This window comes from Lepisma saccharinum, chromosome 27 (assembly GCF_977018435.1).
Source record: "Lepisma saccharinum chromosome 27, izLepSacc3.1, whole genome shotgun sequence".
In the NCBI taxonomy this organism is placed as follows: domain Eukaryota; kingdom Metazoa; phylum Arthropoda; class Insecta; order Zygentoma; family Lepismatidae; genus Lepisma; species Lepisma saccharinum.
In genome coordinates this window covers 35,011,689-35,035,624 of record NC_139255.1, presented here as the reverse complement: position 1 = coordinate 35,035,624, position 23,936 = coordinate 35,011,689, and the positions used below count along the sequence as shown (strand labels likewise).

General features: G+C 39.1%; 1 protein-coding gene across 1 annotated transcript in view; it reads left to right on the top strand.

The window, feature by feature from the left end:
• The first annotated feature begins 4,959 nt into the window (after positions 1–4,959).
• The window catches only part of LOC145980399 (long-chain fatty acid transport protein 1-like), a 48,896-nt gene continuing 29,919 nt past the window's right edge, over positions 4,960–23,936 (top strand). The window contains exon 1 of the mRNA XM_083113471.1: positions 4,960–5,202. Within this exon, the coding sequence (XP_082969597.1) occupies positions 5,024–5,202 (179 nt within the window). The 5' untranslated portion in view covers positions 4,960–5,023. The remainder of the gene's footprint in view (positions 5,203–23,936) is intronic.

Sequence of the window (23,936 nt, the reverse complement as noted above, 5' to 3'; positions counted from 1 at the left end):
ATTATCCACCTGCTTTAAATTAAGCAGTATACCAACGCCAAGCATTAAGTGATGTTATTAATGAACATCGAGAATATCGCTTATGTCTTGTAATGCACCTATAGTATAAAACTTCACATTCACCTCAGCAAAGCTCTAAAGAAGCACGCATTCTTGCAACATTCTTGAAAATTTTTATATCCATCTCTTTGCAGGCACGTTCGGGGTCTAAACGTCGCTAAATACAGTCTCCAAAATGTAATGTTCGAACTCTCTCTCTCCACTACAGAAATACCTTGACAACCTAAGATTTAACACTTTTTCAAAAGCTTCCTATCTCCCCCTTTAAATTTAATACTCAATCCTACTACCATAATTTCCAAGCCAATTTTAGACTTACTGTTGATATTGAAGAGTGGATATTGCCTCCTCCAAAAAATTAATCCTCAGTCTCCACACAAGAATTTCACAACAGTCTAAGACAATAGTAATACCCAAGAATTGGATACTCCCCTCAATTTAATGCTCAAGCCCTCCCTAACTAAAATACCCGCCATAATCTAAGACCTAGAGTTGGATACTGTCCCGTCCCAACGTTAAATTCAGAATCCCACCCTCAGAACCCACGTGTAAAATAATATTTTGGAGGTGGATATTTCTCCCACCCCTCCCTTCGATAACACTCTTAAACACTTTCTTTTCTTCATTTAATGGATTAAACATAGTGCATTTAAGGTGTAAAATTTTTACATATATTTTGGAAAAATATATAAATGTTGAGTTTTATATTATTTGAAGGGAAAAATACCCCCAAATTTCGATGGCGCAGCCTGCGCCATAATTACCCCCTGTGGGCACCCCTGAGCACATTTCACGCCATTGGGAAGTGCTTCTTCCCCGTGTGGTGATGTTATTGCTAATGTTCTTCCTGGTACTGATTTAGCATTCCCTTACGAACTCTCAAGTGATGCTCAATCTACACCCACATCACTAAATAATGTTGAAGAAGTGCTATGTGAATCACCTAGAAGTGATTAGTGTTGCCCACGGGACGAGACGGGACAGGCTTTTAAAAATTCGAGACGAGACGAGATTGATCATGTGTCCCGAGTCAAACGAATATTTTCGAGACGAGACAGCATTTCACAGCATTTCCACGAGACGAGACAGGCCAAACTCTCGTCTCGTGGGCAACACTAGAAGTGATAAATATAGTACTCTTTAAACTTACTTCGAAACGCAGAAATAGTGGAATTTGAGCAACATGTGTAGAGTGACCGCGAATTCTACATCGTGTCTCTTCATCAACCTGGATGAGTTCTATAAGCACTTAGGGGATGGATGTAGGAGTAGGAACAAGTAGGTTTCTACCGCCAACGCTGATTCCAGCGGTGGCACTGACAACGCGGGTGGCTCACATTGTTGTCCCCACACATTCTCGAGACTATTTTGAGTGTGATGTGGTCAGCACCACGCTCCATCAGCCTTTATCCCCCAGGGTTGATATGAGGCTGGGCGAGCACCAGAGCCACTTTATGAGTGGACAAGGCCGTAAAAATTCCGACCTTAGATCACCCACCCTGGGAGACCCGTGGTAGTCAGACGCCCTACTGACTAGGCCACCGCGTCCCCTTGCGTGAGTTCCATACTTTGATTTACTTTTTTATTTTTTGATTTACTTTATTTTACTTCGCCTTTTGTGCCACTTTTGGCTAATTTGCGAAGATGGGGATGAGTGATGACTTGATGAAATTGATGAATGGACACTTACAAACATCCATGCCCAGGCCAGGATTCGAACCTGGGACCCCTGGCGTCGTAGCGCGATGTGCTAACCACTCCGCCACGGGAGCCGGCCCATAATTTGATTATTTCAATTTATTTTATTGTATTTGCTTGTTCTCATTTATTTTCTTCGCACTTAAAATGTCTCACCATGTACAAATAACCGCTGACTAGACAATTATTTCGTTACGAAGTTCATATGCTCCTAGAACTTGTTCAAAATCTAATGACTAGAAAGTAATTTCGTTCTATTGCTTTCATAAATATATTTATGTAGATCAGATCTCTACTACTTAATAGTAGTAGGAGTAGTAGTTGTGGTGGTATTAGTAGTAACAGCAGCAGCATTAGTAGTAGTAATTAAACTATAATAAAACACTGGCAAAGTGAATTTGCTTAAACAGTTTTAGAAATATCCTCACTTTCTTGCCACTTTTGGCTAATCGCGAGTAAATTACCAATAGAAAAGAGAAATTTATAGTAAATCAACATTTCGAAATTTTTGTCACAAGATGGTTTTGCCTTATTGGTTTTCTACTGTTACCAGACATTGATTTTGTTGCAAAAGACTGTGCACATTTGACACAAAATTGATTGATACTATATTTCCCTGAAATTCGTGGGTTTCGATTTTTCGAAGAATTGCTGTGTACGAGCTTGATTGATTTTCTTTATTTTACTTCGCTTTTTGAGCCACTTTTTGGTGCGAAGATGGGGATGAGTGATGATATGACGAAATTGATGAATGGGCACTCACAAACACCCATGCCCAGGCCGGGATTCGAACCCGGGACCCCTGGCGTCGTAGTGCGATGTGCTAACCACTCCGCCACGTGCATATTAAAAGTGTTCCTAAAAACGTCTATCAGCGGATAAGTACACTACTGTTTACAGGATATATATTTGGAAATTCGGGGGTGGGTTCCAACTTTTGGAGAAAGTGTTCGCTCGAGCGCTCGTTATTTCCTCCTGTCTAGGAGATGGGTGGTCAGCTGGTATCTAACATTTTTGTCAACATAGAGACATAGGCGGAGTTCTGGAGGAGCTAGGGGGGTCTTCCCCTCAACTTAAAAGAGACTAAAATAAATAACACATGATTAAGTTCAGTTACTACATTTTTGTTATGAAGCCATACCGCAAATCTTGACGTTTGGCATGATGGCATGTTCGGTAATTGCGCCGCAATAGCGGGTTTTAGACGATTTGATTGATGTGTACAGTCTGAAGAAAGAAAAGCGTAAAATGACATTGTGTTGAGTCAACTGTTACTGCTGAGGCATCAAAATAACTTTTCAATTTAATTTTTTTTAAATTTCTAAAACTTACTATTGTACCGTAACTTTTTTAAAGTAATATGAGTATTGTATCAATAAAAAAATAATGAAATGCAATAATCGTACTGTTTTGCTTCTTTTAAAACTGACAACCAATATACTGATTAATATTTGTTTACTTAAGCGAGGAAATTTAACATTTTCAAATCTAAAAGGCATAATACTCAGTGATTTTAAGTTTTTTTTGTTTTTTTTGTTTCCGGGGAAGGCCTCCGGACCCGTTATAAACTAGGGGATATTCAATACCTGGGGTTATTGAATATCCCCTAGTTTATAATATCATATGCTTATCCCAGAGTCTCCCCCCCCAAGCAAAAGCTCAAACTCCGCCCATGCATAGTGAGTGTGTAAAGAAATATAGAGCGCCATACTATATATGCATATGTATATATTATATACGTACGATATGTATTTATTTCAAATATGAAGGGGTGGGTGGGTGGATGGATGTTTTGTAGTCTCGCTATCCCTCTTCGAATAGATTTGGCAAGAAAGGAAAGTGCTTCCACCGACTTACAGATGATAAATTTACAGTTTACGCACGGCAAACGTTAATTCACAAGTACGTAGAAAGAGAGAAAGAGAGTAAAACGGAAGAGGCAGAAATAGGAAGATTAAATGCGACAGGGAAGGAAGGGAGAGAAAAGATGGAGACTTTAAGAGAATACAAAAGAGAGTCTTGGTGTCGAGACAAATAGAGCCAAGAAAAACTACATGAAGAAGCGTAGTTCATGACGTCGAGAATTACGCATGCGTAGCAGCGCTGCCAATGTTGCCAAATCAGTGTATATAGGGAAATCTGGGTCGCAACATTTCGACAGCGTTTGAAGTAAAGACGAAATGAAACATTTAAGTCTTCTTTATGCACAAATAGTGTAGTTGGGTTTGGACCTACAGTTTAAATGGAGATCCGAATCACTATGTGCCTCCACCCGGTATCGGAGCCGGTCTCACATGGCACTTACCACCTCAGCCCTTAATATTGAGGACGGAATATCTTCTTCAAACTTCCATAGGTTTATTTAGTTTTGGGAGGCTGCAGGAAGGGTGCAGGGCTTAGCCCACCCTGGTTCCCCTTTGGCATTGTCACTATATATAAGTAGATGCTGAGAGAGAAGAGGGAGACAGAGAAAAACGGAGAGCGAGAAACAACAGACTCGTAAGAGAAAGAGAAAGACAAAGAGAAATAGAAAAATATGCGTTAAGGAGAAAGAGAGAAAAAAATAAAGATAAAAGAAATAAAGTAAAAAGGGGAGGGGAGAGAGAGAGAGAGAGAGAGTGAGAGAGAGAGAGAGAGATACTGAATCGAGAATAGGATCCAGCTGCTAATAATCGTACAGCCTACAACAAAATTATATAGAGTAAAACTTCTATAATTGCTTTTTATTGACATAAATATGTTTGTATACAGTACCACTTATCCAGAGGTAGCCCTATTACCGTTTGAAAATGTTAACTCTTTCCGAGACATACTTTCATACTACTGGCCCTTCGCAAATAGACGTCATTATGTCAAAATGTCAGTGAAACGTAGCACTAACAAGGAGAGGTCAGCATATTCCTAGACTTTGTTCATATTATCTCCCTATGCAAATTACTAGTAGTCGAGTAAGCTGCATTACTCAGATGTAAGCTGTAAGCACTGATATATAACACCGTCTATTAGTTACCAAAAACATTTGACCAGAGAGTTGGTTTTAGATGTGCGAAATCCAGTCTTTTTTTACATGCAAGGATTTCTGGGAAATGAGGGATTTTTTGGAAGTCGGGGAAAAAAGTGTTGCCATCTGTGTGGGAATTTTTGAGAAATTACCCTGCACCACGAAGCCGACGAAAAAGCAGATCGGAGTGTATGAGCAGACGCGTGTCGGCTCACACAGAAGCAAGTTGGTCGAGCGCTCTCCACTCCAAACGAGAGAGCGAACATGCCATTCGAAATGAGCTCGATTGCAAGGGTCACCTTAACTGCTGCAGGTGTCTGGTTTCTCCTCGGATACCGAACTGCGTTCCAAGTTTATTTAGTAGCAGCTGTAAGTTACATCGCAACTGGCAAGCGCTACAGATGGATTCGCATAATTCAGAAAACACTTCCCAGGGATTTAAAGTGAGTACACCTACATTTCGTATTCTATCCAAAATGAGCGAGCTACGGGGGCTGAAGCCCTGCAAAAAGAAATTGGAGAATATATATTATTTCTTGGTATTTAATATAAACAGGGTCGGATTTAAAAGTGCCGACGCCTCTAGGCTAATGTAAAGCATTTCCTCCCTTCCACCTGCTACTCCACGACCTAAATGCACTAAATGCATCAACAGATGCATATTTGTTACAATTTACAAAATACAGAGTCGAGATCGGGGTTCAATTCCACGAATGGGAAATTTTCCAATAATCTCTCTGCAATGAACTGCTCTGGGATTCACTCATCCTCTAATAAATTGATACGCCAATTCTGTGGCCGAGAGAGTTAAACTGTCGACTTTTGATCTCACCAACGAAGTTTCCGGGTTCGAGTCTTGGCCTGGGATGGATATTCTTTGTGAGCGTTCCTTCTTAAATTTAATCTAATCGCACCCCATCTTTGTCGTCGCAGTTAGCCAAAAGTGGAAGAAATGCGACGTTAAATCAATTTTGATTGCTTTATTTTGCTTCGCTTTGTTCCACTAATCGCGAAGCTGAGGATGAATGATGATATGATAAAGTTGATGAAAGGACACTCACTCACAAAGAACCTCCCTGATGACGTAGTGGCAAGGACAACGTCGTTGCCTTGTAATCAAGTAGTTTCGGGTTCGATACCCGATGGAGGCACGTTGCACAGTGGTTCAGATCAAACTGTAGGTCCAGTTCCTAAGTGAACTTAAAACAGCTATTCAAACAAATACTCACAAAGAACACCCATACCAAGTCCGGGATTCGAACCCGAGAAACTGGAGTCGTGGCGCGCTGTGCTAGCTACTCTGTCACGGAGGTCGACATAAGTAAACTAAAGCAATAAGTAACTCTTCATTGAACAACTGGTGTGTCATCAGCCTCCTTCCCCATAAACGTAGGCCGTTAGTTTCCCACTCAACACTTGTCCCGTAAAATTTGTTACCTTTTATGACACTTAAAACAAGTATTTAATGGCAGTGCTCATCGTAAAATTAGCTTGGCAAGTAGGATACCGCACAGCCACCGATCATACATTATCGGTGACCAAAAGGGGGAGAATGGAAACCGCTTGGAGCCTTACAGCAACGTGTCCTCGGCGTTGGTTAATATTATGCTGGATTCTACATCACAAAATGTTGTGTGTCACAGCCAAACTCGAATCGATATCTCCTGTGTGTCTTCATGACGTCAAAAGTTGAATTTTACTTACATAATTCGGATAGGAAAAAGGCGGGAGGGAAGTAATTGTTTTGTCCTTCACAATTTGCACCTGTTCTTTGCAAACGTGTATCTCGCTTCCAATTGTTTTTGCCTCAGGTCACAGGTGTCGGGAACTTTGAATTCTTGGGAGGGGAGAAGGGTTTGGCTCGTCTCGTCTCGACTTGTTCAATGCTTGCCTTCTTCTCGGTCTCGTCCTCGATGTCGTCTTGTGTTGCTAACTGCCTATCTCATCCTCGGTACCATCGTTGTATTGCAGTTTCTCATGTATGCACATGCCGACCTCCGTAGTTGAGTGGTTAGCACAGCCACAGCGTGCTACAACGGCAGGGGTTCCGAGTTCGAATCCCGGCCTGGACAACGATGCTCACCTTCGCACTTAGCTAAAAGCGACAGAAAAGGGAAGTAAAAACAAGCCAAATGAGCAAAAAATTATGTACGTACAGTAGAGTGCATAGATATTGGTAGGTAAATTGTACCCCTTTTTCCCTTATACATTGTACTGAGGCTGGTGAAGAGGAAACGTCTGCCGACGCGTGTAGTTCTTGCAGCATGCAACTTCGCAGGGGCAATTGCATTTAATTTATTTTAATTACTTGTATTGTCAAGGCTGTTAGCGGATGTTCGAGGGAAAACCACGAGACTGAAAATATATGGAGTACTAGTTGAGTGGGCGTCCTTGATCTATTAAATACTATTTGTTTTCACTTCAGCAAAGGACAAAAAAACTTAGTTGTGTGTCAGTTTACATGATTGTTCTGAAGGCATGCAAGTTCTGTGGCAACACCACAGGTTTTGCTACGGGTCTCACGAAAAGGAGCACCAGGGTGGTAGAATTTCATTAGTAGGGCGCCATGAGTCAATGTTTGAAGTTTCGAGGGTTCGTATGATTTACATACGACATCAAATATCTCAACACATAAACATACTATTCAACATAGACACACTACTTACTACTCAACGTATCGGAATGGGCTTAATGATTCCTTATGAATTCATAGAGATTCTCTTCATTCGCAAGGGTTAAATTTAAATGTGAATTGTTATCGTTATGAAAGCAAGCAGCATAATATTTTTCTCATTTCTTTTTAGGAGGTTCAATTACCGTAAATAAAAACGTACAAGATAATAATAAACTTTTTAGCATTTTCTGATTTTTGTAATTTTAAAACAATATATTATGTCCTGCCATCTATGAACTGAAAATTTAAGCTTTATACTGCAGGAGCACAAATTGCAATAACAATCAGACGCGTCGCAAGTCCACCCAAATAGCTTCTAAGACAAATTTTCAAAACACTTACAGAGGGAAAGAGAGAAAGAGAGAAGGAAGAAATTGATAGACGGATAGAAACAGAGAAAGAATGAGAGAGGAGGGAAGCAGGGGCGGCGCCAGAAATTTTCGACCGGGTGGGCAGAAGCTCCTTATTGACAGATTTGGGTGGGCAGTATTAATGTAAGACCATGTGTACGCGTACGTCAGAAGTATATGTTTGAGTTTGAGTTGGTGTTTTAAGTCCACTTTATGCACAGTAAGGCTAATCGGGACTGGACCTACAGTTTAAAGTGGGATCCGAACCACTTGTGCCTCCACCGGGTATCGAACCCGGGACCCCTTGATTACAAGGCAATGACGCAGAAGTATATGTATCCCCCTCTCTCTTACACTCCCGATTTTCCTCTTACTTCTTTTCACTTTCCTTTTCTTGTTTTCCTCTTTATTCTTTTCTAATCTATTCTCGCATCTTGTTCCATTTCCTTTCGCTTTGTCTCTGATGGACAATTATTTCAAGGAAGTGTTTACCCATGCACAGCCATACATTCTAATCACATTCTTTCATGCGTGTTAATACAGTGAAATAAATGTGAATTAGGTTTAAGCTTGTGTTGCAAATACGTACAAGGCACATACTTGATTTTATGTATTCGGCGACAGTGATAGAAAGTACGATGGTAGACAATCGTGAAGTTCCTCGTAATTTAAATGCATGTTCCAGAGCATAGTATTTCAATGGTATGAGTTTTTGACTGAAAGAGTTTTCTTACTCGTAGAGGGTCACTCTTTTTTAGCTTACAAGGTTTGTACAACTGACAAATCTAAAAGTACCTGAATGTTTGTAGTAGCGGCGATTGGGTGCCAACGTTTGAGGGGCAAGGACAATATACTTTTTCTTGGCAGAAAAGGCTTACCATAAAGAGGCCATAAGTGCGGGGGCAAAAAGTGGCGGTGGGAACTGCATCCCCCACTTCCCGCTCCTCCTAATCGCCGCCACTGAATGAATGTTTGGATTAAAATGAACGTCTTATTAGATATGATTTAAAACACACATGGTAATCCAATTCTTTCTTCATTGTCCATGAAGTATTCCTAGGCTAATGAAATGCTATTTTGACAAAATATCACTCATAAGTAACAAACAAGTAAGATTGAAAAATGTGTTCAGAATTGAAGAGATTATTACCTAAGTTGCTATTCGTTTTCTGAACTGTCATGTTACTAATGCGGGAGAAGCAATACACGTATGGTTACATGAACATATTATTTGAGGTAACAAAATGATTTAGGACACAAGGAATTCATCGAAGTTGATCACCGTACCAGTAATAATTCATCTATTTTTCATAGATGACTTGGGTTGTATAGCGTGACCATTTCGAATACACTAGAAAGTCAACCTCTAACCTGTGCAGCATACCCTTGAAACTTTATTCTTTCACGGCAACGAGTCCCTGGCTCCTGGAACCACTGTCAAATAAATAATTTATAATGGTTTGTATTTTGAGTGTCAGCATGTGTTTGTTTTCGCCCCTTCGTTACTTTCATCTAATCACCATTGAACCTTGTCGTCGTCATTATCAAAATTAGCAGGAAAATGACTTAAATAAAACAAATCAACCAAAACTTACTCTTCCAAAAATGAAGTTTCATTAGTTCATACCTCTTAGAAAGCTCAGGTGGTAGTTTCAATTGCACAGCGTTTCATTAGTGGATCAAGGCAGGCAGCTAATTCCGTGAACAATGACGTTATTTTTCAAAAGTCTCAAATATTTGTCTCGGGCAGTCACCCTCTTAAAATGGATGCATCTTCAGTTGTGATAAAATGACACGTTTGGTGCGAGTTCTTTCTGTATACAGAACTGTATTTTTCCCCAATGGCATAACGCTGTCGCATTATAATGAAGAGGTCATGTGTTCGACTCCCCCCTCCTCTGGTGGAAGCACAATGCACACTGCTTCGGACTACACGTTAAACTGTAGGTTTAGTCCCGATTAGCCTATCTGAGCATAAAAGTTGGCTTATAAACAAACTAACAAAACGTCTTCTGGATACTTCGTGACATAACTTTATTCTTTACTTCAGCTGCATCTTCAGATTCTGTCGAAATTTTCGGCTGATTCATATGGTAAAATTTATGTGTGGAACGAGGATTTCTAAATATAATTGAATAATAGCAATTGAATAATTCTGTAGCTTTTTCCATACGTAACTGGTTTATTAAAATTTATTCACTTCGGTATTGTAGTGATTATTGTGATTTCTTCTTATTAGTTGAACGAATATAAAGTTGATATTCCACATACCATATTGATATTTGAAGATGACAGGTATATAAAAATTGTAATGAAATAAAAAAAGACACTTCTGAAATTTCAATGCAGAGTTAATTAAAACTATACTATACTCTCTATCATACTTAAACCCAAAGGTTTTTGGCTGCAGCAACACAAGCCTTCCATATGTCCCTAGCCTGGGCAAGATCAATCCAATCTATTCCATCCTTACAGATTTCCTTTAGGTCCATCTCAACGTTATCCCTCCATCTTCGTCTTGGCCTTCCTAAAAGTCTCTTACCATCAGGTTTCCCAACAAGAATCCTGTAAACTCCTCTTTCCTCTCCCATTTGTGCCACATGTGCTGCCCACCTAAGCCTTCTTGATTATTCTAATAATAATTAAAAAGTCGAAATAATTTATTGTGTTGCTGAAGGAAGTAAAGCTTAGATGATGTTTTTATTTGTTTATTTTGAGATTATTTTCACCGTACTCAGGATTTATATATATGTGGATTGTGGAGGCCCGGAACTTACAGCACCAAGACCTCACTCCAATCCCCTCTACACAGTTTCAGTTATAACTTCTCGTCAAGTTACATGGTGTGGTTTGTTATTATATTTTTTACCACATCCGAAGTACCTAATTTTTTTTCATTATGTGGTACTTTTCAAAGCAGTCTTTACGAGTGAAGGCCCGGAGCTGCAGTCCTCAAGTTCACCCTAAATTCTGATCTAATCTTGATCATACCCTGCATAATTTTGAGCCTCCTAAGCCTACTAGCTGTCTTTAATCGTGGAAGTGTTCATTTGATCACAGTTTTTGTTTCAATAGCTCTAGTAATTACTTTCACTTTCTAATGACAAAATTGACTTTTTATGGGTTGATAATATGTGAACATTTCTAGAATAGATAATATTCACAAGTAAAATATACATGTTATGAACACCAGAATACACTTATTTATTGAATCATTCATATATCCCCAAGTATATGTACTTATTGAATTTGAGGGTGGGCAATCGGGTGGGCACAGGAATTTTTGGGTGGGCGCTTGCCCACCCGTCCCTGGAGGGAAGGAAAGAAAGCTCACACGGGTGAAACAGTGCAAGGAAGAGAAAGAAGCAAGGAATGAAAGTGACAGCTGAGTCAGGGTTTCGGAACGGTATAGATACGGCGCTATTAAGTTCTCTTCTGTAATTTTAGAAATGTAATATTAATTTTTGAAATAAATAGCAAAGTGAAATAGTTTTAGGGCATACAGCATCTACCCTGTCTCTATCGGCTTGGCTACTGGTTTTACGGTATATGAACCTAAATTGAACAGCAATTAAAAGTTTTCACTCTAGTGTGGTATGGGCAGCTTCTCGGTCATTCTACCTTAACTCGTTTTGTTATGGAAAAAACTGCAACAGATGGTAATCCAAAATAAATAAACAATTAAAAATAGACTAAAAATAAACCTAACTCGTCTAGCCTTCAGAATTCAAACCTCTTCGACTGGAAAAATCCAACTACCTTTAAAAATAGCCATTGTCGTTTTAAAATTATTAACGTGCATTACAAAGCTAATAGTAATTAATGTAATTTTAATTATTCTGTTTTTAAAAATAGTATACTCGTATGTATATTGTGTCGCTGCTGCAATTTATAATCTATATTTAACACAGTAGCCTATAACCCGTGGCGCAACAGCCTTTGAGGCAAGCTAGACCAAGGCCTGCCTACCCCGACTGCTGACCTCACTCCCACATGCTTCAGCAGAGGTGAGCGACCATCTGACGCCCGGTCAGCACGACGAACCCCCAGTGGTTGTTGTAGGTTTCCATGACCGAGTTACGCTACTCATTCGTGCTACCCAATTTCCTCACGATGGTGAGTGACTAATGGTCCCATACACAGGCCGAAATCTCAGAAGGAAAGTTGTTACGCTTCCCAAGGCGCGTCCCATAGCCGGAGTCGACCGCACGGCCACGGTGCGGGACATATCTATATATCCAGAGTGAACGCATGCGGTGCATTCTGCGCATGCGTCAATTGTGGAAAAAAGGACAGCTTGCTCTGCGACGACATTCATAAGCATTTCTACATTCTAATTTCTTCATATATGAGAAGTATTTATTTTACATGAGAGCGTTCAACTAAGCTTATATTACATTTCTTGGATCTGAAGTGACGCATACGTCAATTGTGGGAAATGAATTATTACTTTCTTTCACTTCAGATCCAAGAAATGTAATATAAGCTTAGTTGAGGGCTCTCGTGTAAAATAAATACTTCTCCTATATGAAGAAATTAGAATGTAGAAATGCTCATTAACGTCGTCGCCGAGCAAGCTGTCCTTTTTCCCACAATTGACGCATGCGTTCACGAGACGCCTCTGTATATATCTATTTAAGCCATAAAAAATATTCAAATTTGAATTTGAAAGTTGCACATGTGTGTACGAAAAGAACAGTTGCGATAATTTTTTGTAAATTAAGCATGAAGATTATTAAATGTGTAAAATTTACGCCACCTTCTGTGTATGTGCATTCTTTATTTGCAACTTTAAACACTTCTTTGCAATGGAGCAATGCACTTCTTTCGGCATTAATTAATTGATATGGTTTAATTCAGTAACAGAAAGCTTCCGATCAGGTCTCTTACTACCGAATGGCTCGAGTGATAACTGATGAACTGGCCTGTCATATCGGCCATAGAACTATGAATGGTACTGAAAAGAGAGGACGGGGTGTTAGTTGAATTTGGCTTTGATGCTTTGAAATACCCAGCGCCAGCTCAGACAAGTCTCTAATAACCTGAAAGTCAGTGGGGGATCCTGATTTTTTGGTGTGGTGGGCATTGGATGACTGTCAAAGATTTGGTGGGTTGCAATTTCAAAGGAAAATATTGCGCGCGCGCGCGCTTCTCTGCCACTCTTTTTCTACTTCTTTTGTCCCGGGGGTCCCGGGTTCGATACCCGGTGGAGGCACGTTGCACAGTGGTTCGGATCCCACTTTAAACTGTAGGTCCAGTCCCGATTAGCCTTACTGTGCATAAAGTGGACTTAAAACACCAACTCAAACCAAACTATAAATAAGCTGGATATGTTTTCCTTTTGGATGGTGTAACACTGTTTCAAGGAAAGTTTTCCGAATAAAAAAACCGCCGGATAACTAAAAGCATGGCAAATTATAACACTGAATACTAAGAAAAAGGTCAAAAACCTCCCTCTTCTGTTTCGTGATATCCATGAACGTCTTGAACGAAGTACAAGGGAAGAAATCAACGAAACTAATGAAGGTAAGTCCAATCTTCAAACGTCAGCTTACACATTTTCGAAGTTTCCTGGCTGAGTTTAGTACAAATGAGAACCGAGTTGCAAAAAAAAATCCGAATGGAAACTTGATTCATAATTATTTAAGAGCTCAAGGTTTTGTCTTATCATGGCTTGAGAAATCCGAGTCGAAAAGTTTATCACCCCTTGACACAGACCCTTCTTCGACTGTCGCGTAGTTGGAAAGAAGCTGTTGAACTTTGTACATGGACGAGATAAAGATTTATTTAAAAAATGACATTCAAAATTACTACAGCTAATGATTTTCATTAACTATGAACGCTAACGGTGAAATTAGTATTCCTTTCAGGATGATCAGAAGAGCTGTATTATATCTGTAAATCTCTAATAAACTTTGCAAGGGTTCCATGCATCAACGGTTCGTGACAGTCTACTTAAGTTAGTGTTTCCCTGTAATGGTTGTAGACGAGTGTTGATTCTTTTCTTGTGACTTAAAAAAGGAGAAAAGAATATCAGTCTAGTTTCTCTCGGACTAGTTTTTCTGAAGAGACAGACCAGTGTTACTCAGACTATTTTTTTTAACGGTGTACCCTTTCACCCTTTGTGCAATTACACGTGTCTTCACACATCCTCTGCTAAAAAAAGTTACCAACTTTTAACAAATGTGTATCCCGTCTGTCTATCTCTACATTCTCTTTCTCTATCCCTCTCGTACGTACTATCTCCATCGCCATGATTTTCCATAGGGCACTTTTTCCATTTACAGTAAAACCTCGTTAATCCGGATCCCGATAAGCTAGACCGCTTAATCCAGACAGGCAAAAGGGGAAAAAAAAAGAAACAGAATGCAAGGTTTTAAATGTGGCTAGAAGCACTGCATTGTCGTATTGCTTTACATTTTACTGTACTGTACAATGTATTTAGGCCTATGCCCTTTAAATAAACCAAAATGAAAGTGTTTTGTTGCTATAAACGGAGTTTTAATGCACTTTCTACTGTTATTTTAGGTTATTTCAGTTAATCCGGACTTTCGTTAAACCGATCGACTTATCCCCCCATTAGTCCGGATTACCGAGGTTTTACTGTAAATTTTTATCCCCTCTGTCGTGGTGTCTCTTACCTATATCTTTCTCCCCTGTCACTATCCGTCGTTTTAGCCTCTCTTCTCTCCTTTTCCCTGTTTCTACCTCTTTCTCGTTCTCTCCCTGTCTCCTTATCCTGTTTTCTCCTCCGTTGTACTTTTGTGTTTGTCTTCCCCCTTTCTTATTGTCATCGTATCACCTCAAATCAGGGGTGCCCACAGGAGGGGGGGGGGCAAAATTTTATACAAATTCCATATATCTTCACACAAGAATGGGGGGGGAGATCGTTTCGTTTGATTGACCTGTTATTGATTCTTAGTTTTGGTTATAATGTACAGTTTTTCTACCTACCTGTGGGTGATCGCGGCGATAGGGTTGAAATGGAACACCACATCTTATGCCTTTAGAATCGGTTTGGATGGGGGGGGGGGGTGTTGTTCGCATTAATACAAGTTTAGTCGAGCAGACAAACTGTGCAGAACAGGGTTCAGTGCACCAACAATGACAGTGAGCCTGAGCAGTTTTGTACGTTTTATGTTAGCAAAAATGAAAGTGACCCTAAAGTAGTACCTAAAGTAAACATATATTGCTTAAAGGGCCTTCCCGATGGCGCAGTGGTAGCAATGGAAATATCCAATTAGAATAATAATTCAATATTAAATATTTAATATGAAAATTAAAATAATAATTTTTTTCGTGTTAAGGTACTGTTTTTCAGTCTAAACGAAATTTTCACAATTTTTTATTGGACAATATATCGCAATGTGGAAATAAATTATGAACTCGGTTGTGAAGAATCGAGTTTTATCAAGTCTTGTGCATATTTTGCAATATAAAAACCACTACAATGTCTGAAACTTGATATAAGAACCAAAGGTATGTAATAATTATAATAATAATAATAATAATAATGTTTTTGTGTTAGTACTTTGTACACTCCGCGGCAAGAAAGAATTGCCCCCTAGTAATAAAGTGTAAAAATTTTTCGTTGAAGCTAGTGTTGCCCACGGGACGAGACGGGACAGGCTTTTAAAAATTCGAGACGAGACGAGATTGATCATGTGACCAGAGACAAACGAATATTTTCGAGACGAGACAGCATTTCACATCATTTCCGCGAGACGAGACAGGCCAAAGTCTCGTCTCGTGGGCAACACTAGTTGAAGCAGTATTTCTTCATTTGTGGATTTATTTCAACAATGTAATATTTACAACAGTTAGTGTGTGATATTTTAAAGTAGGCTACATACCTACTATGTAGATGAAGGAGGGAGTTCTTACATTTTCGTACATTTTTGCACATTATTATTACTATTGTGACCCAAATTACGTTAATTCTTTATTATATTTTTATTGCAAATGTAGAATATATTGCATTTTTCAAGAAATAACTAAACAATAGCGGAAGGCAATGAAGGCCATAAAGCTTAACAATTTAATCAAAAATCGCTTTCTTTGTTGATTTCTTCATTATTAGCTTTATTGTTAGAGTAAGTAAAATATCAGAAAATGTTAAAATTACGTACAGAATGTACAATTTTCAAAATAATTACAAAAAGATAAAACATACTGCTTGCATGAAAATATTAGGTTTTATCACTAGGGGGCGATTCTTTTTTGCCGCGGAGTGTATTTCGAAATCAAGTTGAGTGAAAGTTAGCTATTAATTAGCGTCGCATTTTTCAACTTCTGGCTAAACGCGACGATGAGAATGAGTGACGACGATTAGATGAAATGACGAAGGGACACTAACAAAGGCCAGGACTCAATCCAGGGATCTTCGGTGGAGAAATAGGTAGTCACCGAGCCGGCGAAATGAATGTTAGTAAGCCCCCAATTAAAATATAATTGCCAAGACAATCTGCATGTTTGCAAATCTTATTTTCCAGCGTGCGTCCAGATTCTTTATTTCGTCAAGAACCCTTGATCCAAACATAAGTAATTCCAGACTAACGCCAAATACTTCCTTGTGCACACAATGTGATAATGATAAGCCCCAATTTCTGAACAAAATCTTCTAAAAATCAACTATGGACCCTTGCAGCAAAACATGAGTACTATTTCCGTGAGTACTGGATGTTTGTTTGCTGGTTTTGCTTATCGTGTACTTTCCTCCATGGCGTGACATGCAGAAGTTGAACTCTAGACTGTCCTCAGCAAAGAACGCATAAACTCATTTCTCTTTTCAAAACAAAGTCCTTGAATCAGAACAAAGTTTTTGCAAAAGCAAACCTTTACCGTGTCTTGGTGCCCTACGTCTATTTGTTAATATTCCCACCCATGTGGGTTTTAGGGATGGTTTAATCAAGTAACGTCATTTAATCTATGGTAGTGTCTGCTGCCACGTTCTTTTTCTGCTGTAACCCAAAACAGACATGCGCGTGGCAGCAGACTCTGTCTTTGTTTTATCGTGATATCATCATGCTATGTATGCAATTACGTATGTAACACATACTGTGAAGTTTTAGCGATTACTTACACAAAAATGTTTTAAGATTAGGTCCCTTAGCATTCTTCTAATGATAAACCTAAATGCTCGCGTTGTTAGAGGTTCTGTTAGCATTAAAATAATATCGCTAAATGCTTTCTTAAAAAAAAAGTTCTAAATTACCTGCACATTGATTCCCACTAGTCATAAACTTGAATTTTTATCGTCTTCATCTGTTCTTAAGATTTGTAACATCCTCTTAGCAGACGAATTACGTGGCAGGAGCAAATTTGACGCTTATTATTACTGCTGACACGCGCGTGGCAGCAGACTCGGCCTTTATCTATGCCATTAGTAAGAGAGAGGTCGAACGACGATGAAGAAAATGGAAGAAAATGTCCGTGGTCTTCTTCAAATGTACAATCCCTCAGACAGGCTAGCTAGCTGTAGGATTTGAACCTTCTTCCTTCTAAATATAACTTTAGCTCCAACCGGGAATCGAAACCGGAATCGCTTTCACCTTTGTTTAAGTAGGCGACAATTATTCACCAGAAAAAAACACTTTCAATCATGCACGTTTGTTTAGAATTATCAAATGTTGTAAAGGCGACCATTTTTTTTTGTTTGTTTATGGTTACGAGAGAGAGGTCCTTGCGCTGGATTGTTGTTGGAGGGGGAGAAAACTTAGCATTGTGCTCACGGGAGTATTATTTTACTTGTTCTCTTAGGAATATCAAACATCCGATGGTGTAGAAAAACATATGAACGGTAACAGGACAGGTTGAAGATATTGTTTGTGTTGTGTTGAAATAAATGCATATCTGGTGCGAAACTGTCACTCTTCGCCTTAAGTAGATACATTTTTGTGAACTTTCTAAAGTTTCACGAGTTTATTTGTCGAGAATTTCATTCATCCCCACACTACCGCAAAATTCAAATGAGGCCTCTGGAGGCACCTATGATAACAATTTAATAATTTGACTTCCTGATTCCGCAAGAATAGGAAAATGGGTAAGGTTCGTCCGCATAAAAAGAAGGTCACTACTGTTTCTTGCATATGCATTAGATGTCTCTTCATACGCATTTCATGATCACCATAAATGCAAATGTTGAGCCATTTACATCTACATGTGTTGTCTATGCAAAATCTGCGAGTTGATTAGAAGCACTGGCTTATATTTCATATGGCCTAACATTGGCTTGAGTGGGGGGAAACAGTGCAAAGCAAATTTTCTCCCAAAACAAAGCTGCCTCCTCAGAAACTGCTTCAGTTTGATTCACTTTATTTTACCTCGCTCTTCCGCCACTTTGGCTAATCGCGGAGATGAGGATGAGTGATGAAATTGATGAAGGGACATTCACAAAGAACACCCACATCCAGGCTGGGATTCGAACCCGCGACCCCTGACGTCATAGCACGCTGTGATAACCACTCCGCCACGGAGGTCGGCTGCTTCGGTTTAAAATTATCGACTTCTCGTGGCAGTCTTACTTGTAAGTATAGGTAATTTAACGTAAATTACTGGAACTGAAATGAAATTATACATGTAAAATATTATAACTTTTTTCTGACATTCAATTTCGAAAGGGTTCCTACCGCACGCTCAGATGGTCTACGTCTACAATGTCAACTACACTAACGTAAGAAGCAATGTACAGGTATTTGAATGCAAAGCAGAGACTGGAAACATTTTTCTTTAAAACCACAAACATTTCGTATGCTCTTTCAAGGATAATTGCTAGGAGAATATAAAATGTAGAGGAAAACTCGTGAGAATTTTTCAGTAATTGCGTTAAATTATCACGTGTAATCGTAAAGAACAATGCAAGGAAGGTTTTTCTCACGCTCCTTCAACAGTTGGAAACGTAGAATAATTCAATTTATAACGCCTGCAGCTAAGTCTATACTGGTCGTCATGTTGCACATTGCCTATGTCAGGGGGATTCCCAAACTTTTTTTGTTTCACTGCGCCCTTAGTGTTTCAAGATTATTCCGCGGCGCCCAAGTCAGAATATAGGCCTATTTAACACTTGCAACGCTCAGTTAGTTAGTTAGGTTGCTTGCCTTAAGTTAAAAAATAAATACATATTTCAAATTCAGAAACATTTTATGTGTAAAACGTACTAAATAAGCACATATTTGGAAGGGCGCCGCGGCGCACACGTTGGTAACCAGTGGGCTATGTCATCGTTTCTCAAAGGCCTGGCCGCGATCCGGTACCGGGCCCTGACATCGCTAATACCAGTCCGCGAGAATTCTCCTGAAGTTTGAGATTTGCAGCCCGGCCAGCACCTGGAAAGATGGCTTTTCGTTCGAGTTTCCGCTGCGATAACAGAAAAATCTTTCGTGATATTGGTGGTGACTGGTAAGCGATCAAACGATGTAAGGGTCGCGCTGTGTTTCCCGCCTCAAACTTTGGAGGTTGACGAACGGGCACCACGGCCAGTTTGCGAATTTTCTTTTTCCAGTCAACTTGTGAATGCGGTTTCATTTCTTGCTCTCTGATTGGCTGTTGGAAAGTTACGGTGCTGTGATTGTGAGAATGTCTTATTTCCTATTTTTAGCGCAAATTTGCTGCTTTCTAATCTAATCTAACCTTGCCGCATTCACAAGTTGACTGGAAAAAGAAAATGCGCGGCCAGTTTAGTTTGCGCGGCCAGTTTAGTTTTCGCAGCAATTTTCATTAACAAGTATATTGAAATAATAAATTTCATGGGTACATATTAATTAATGTATGTAATTAAAGCACGTTAGAAAGCTATTTACGAGTAAAATTATTAGGATCCGGCATCGATTTTTAAAAAAAACGAATTTACCGGGCCGTGCGCTCACAAGGGTTGAGAACCGCATAGTCTACACTGTCTCTGCTGTGCGCAGTGGCGGCGATTAGAGGGGCTAGGGGAGGCAGTTGCCCCCTTACTTTTGGCCACTTTTGCTCCAGCACGATACTAAACCTTATTTACCAAGGGAAAGTAAACTCTCCTTAGGCCCCCTCCCGTTTTGGAACCTAATCACCGCCACTGGCTGTGCATGTATGTAGACTGTCGGTGTTTTCGCGTTGATGTATATCACTCGTGATGTACCTTATCAAGTATAACTAATCAGCCTTGAAGGACCTATCTCGCCCTGATTCCATGAACCGCCAGACTGCAAAACTGATATTGGACAGTCCCTCACGAGAGTGAGTTGGCAGAACTGAACTGAGACTAAATTATTGAAAATAATTGCCACAATGGGCGTCGCCAGAATTTTTTGTAGGGAAGGGGGCAGGTGTTGATATAAAATTAATAGTCGTAAAAGCAATAATGTTCCTAATAATAATCATCTGGACAATTATATTAGCCCACATCCGTGGCCGAGTGGTCAGTGTAACGTGCTACGAAGCCAGAAGTCCCATCTTATAATAATAATAATAATAATATATACATATTTATTGGCCCGTAGGCTATCCTTTGTTTTGGGCCATGCTGACTTTATGATAATAATAATAATAATAATAATTGTTTTGTTATCATGGTACTTCACTTCCACTAATTGCATATTATGTATTAATAATACCTGTAAAATTTAAAATATAGACACACATGATTAAAAATTATTCATTAAACTTAGATAAAACAACACTCTTATATAATATCTAACAAAGTAACACTCACCTAAAACTGTGTCCTAATACCGCACACGCACCAAAGGTGAAGAAACCGACACTACATTATGGGTAGCCACACTGGCCGAGAGCTGAGGAACAATGATGTTGATTTAAACGGTTTTAGCGGATCGAAAAAATCGATTTCAACCATTGGAATTCATTACATTCGTTACTTCGAGGAACAATTGTTTATATTCGAAGTTCAAAAAGTTATTTAAACGTTAGAAACTCCTTCCTTCTACCTTCTTTAATGAAATAAGCAAGTAAAAGGACTTGACATGTTGTTTCATTTTGCTATTATTACAATATCAAGGAATTTTAATTGTCGATTGTCACTTCTGCATATTCATTTCTATGTGCCTCTCCCTGAACTTGCGGCCATAGCCTAGGATAGCCTAGTGGGAAATCCCCCATAAGGCCGCCATGTATGGATCTGAGCACTTGCGACATGGGTATGTTTAAGCACCCCCTTATGGAACCACATGGTAGGAAAACAGATGAAATGGTGGAACTCAAAAGCAGACATTTAAACTGTATATCATGGAACGGCCTTTTCCGAATTCGCCTTCCTTTTGCCGATAGAGCGCGCACAGCGTTTACACCACCAGATGTTTTGTCCAGGCCCGCTTCGCGAGGCTCCTCAAGAACACGCCTCCTCCGGTACACGGGCAGTTAGTGATTGACAGGTCGTAAAACCCTTGTAATTTCTTTCCTCAGACATGTCCTAGGTTTTGCTGTTCGGTCTTCACTGCCAAAAGCTGATCTTACCATTTCGTGTCAAAGTTCCAGACGATAATATAGAGTCCTGCAGCAACAATATGTGGCTTGTAACATACATAATTGTGAAAGCTTCTTCTCTTCAACGAATAAGGAGTCCCAGTAGTCTATTATTGACCTCCGGGGCGAGGTAGTTAGCGCAGCGCGCTTCGACAGCAGGGGTCCCGGGTTCGAATCCCGAGTAAGACATGGATGTTTATGTTCTGAATGTGAATGTGAAAAAATGTGGAACTGAGTAAAAACTGATATATGAGAAAAGCAGAGAAAATATGACATCGGACTGCCACGTAGTAAACCCAGGTTCGATTCTCAGTGTGAATGATTTCAAGCGGAAAATTTTCCAACATTATCCTTGCATAAAACCGACTCAGTGAATGTATTTGATCTATTTTTATAAAACTTTCACTGATACGCAATATATGCACTAATTTAATCAAACTTGCATATTTTAATTAATATTAGGTCTAAAGCAAAATATGGTTATTTAATACCATGTTTTCCAAAAAGATAATAATTAACAAAATGGTCAACTTATTCTATTTATATATATTTTTGTTGTTGTAACCCCAATGCAATGGTAGTATTTTCCTAAACTTGATTTCGTTTAAAAACTGCAGCCATGTTTGACTTATGATTTGCGGAATTTTTAGCCTTTGTAGACAGTTGCGGTAATTATGATAACTCATCTAGCTTGGGTAAAGAAATATTGTTTTCAGTTCATTTCAAGCTACATTGTATGTTTCGTGTATTTTTTCAACATATTGATTTTGACCAAAATTCAAAGTTTAGGACCTTTTTTTTAGGGAAGTTATGTAATATCAGAGTATCTCTTTGATCGTTTCTTGATTCTCTTTTTCAAAATTTTGAGCCCAGATGTCTCCGATGGGGGAGCTAAAAAAAATTATATTTACAGCGTAAGGGTTACTCTATGACAGGTACCTGCGAAACAAAATTTCCAGATTGATATTTCATGGATAACAAACCTACAACAGGGGAGGGATTGTTCAAAAACAGGCATTTTACATTATTATTTACAAAGAAATGTTTGCTTTTTAATAATCATGTAATTAGAATTATTGTATTTATTAATTACATCATGCGAATGGCGTAATAAGTCCGTTAGTAGTGTTACGAATTAAATTTTCCTTTTTCTTTATCTCATTAGTTATGAAGAACTTCATCCCGGCTCGACAAATGTCACAAGGTCTTTCAAACTAGAAAAATAGACTGCTTTATGCCAAATTTAAGTCAGATTACGTGCCAGTAAGCAGTTTTTACCTGTTTAGACCACTACTTCAACTGCGACATTTGTCCGAACGGGAAGTTCACCGATTCTGGCCTATGTTAACTTATTCTTTATAGAATTACAACAAAATGGGTTGCTTTGTTATTTTATTGTAATTTTGAAAAATCCATTTATGTATAAAAATATGTTTTGTTACTATAATTAACTACTTGTATTTGAAAGATATTGGTAAAGCCACCCACCTGCATTATGCAATGTGTTTTGAGGGCATATTGGTGGGTGGGTGGTGGTGGCTCTTTACATATGCATAGTCTCGGTTATTTATAGAGGCGATGCAGATCGTCTCTATGCTCCCACGAAGTTGTATAGTAGAGTCCCTTGTACGTAGATGCACCTCATGCAGTGGGAGAGCCCACTTTCCTCACCCTCTCCTCCGGGAATCGAACGGCAGTCAAGCTCTCCTATCGACTATCTTTATCATCCCAAAACTAATTTCCGAAATAAATTATGACCGATTTTGAATCAGGTGATTTATTGATTTGGTGTTTTAAGTCCACTTTATGCACAGAAAGGCTAATCGGGACTGGGCCAGGCATGGAACCCGGGATCCCTTGATTACAAGGCGACGACGCTACCACTTCGCCATCGAGGATGCTCAGTTTTTAATGGGGATGTAATTTAAATTACTAATATTACAAAAGCCTCCCCGCTATTTATTCCATCCTATTTAATGATTACGAAAGATTGTTGTTTCAATTTAGCATGTAGAAGGATTCGAACAGGTGTACCAGCCAGATTATATCGGCGTTATCTTCCAACGTTTCGAGCACATACATAGCAACAACATCTCATCCCTGAAGATGAGAGCAATGTATACGATGGAAGCTAACGCTGATTTGACCTCCCCTGTTCAATTGACGTCGCCAGGTAAGCTACAACTCCTATGTAGAAGGGTGGAAATGCAAACGAGTTGGATGAGATAATTGAGGAAATTAATGAATGATAGCCTAAGTCTGATGAGATGGAGGCCAAAAAAAATGTACATATGAAGATAAAGTGCCTACTGGCAAGAGCTAAATAGAATAAGATATTAGATGGAAAATACAAAAATTGATTTAGTAATAATTAGAGGTTATTGTAAGCGTAAAAAATTGATGAATGAAAAAATATGTTTTGATATGTTTAATAAGTTTTGATTAGGGTGCGGATTTATAGGCAATTTTTTCTATCTATCTATCTATATATCTCTCTCTCTCTCTCTCTCTCTCTATCTATCTATCTATATATATATATATATATATATATATATCATTACATATGTTTTGTGACTGCTGTTTGTCTACTAACTATTCATACTGTGCTTCAAAAGCTGCTTACTTTTAGGGATACTTCATATCGAAGCAACACGCGACAAGCGACACCTGTCTCTTTGTAACTGGTTCTCAGTAA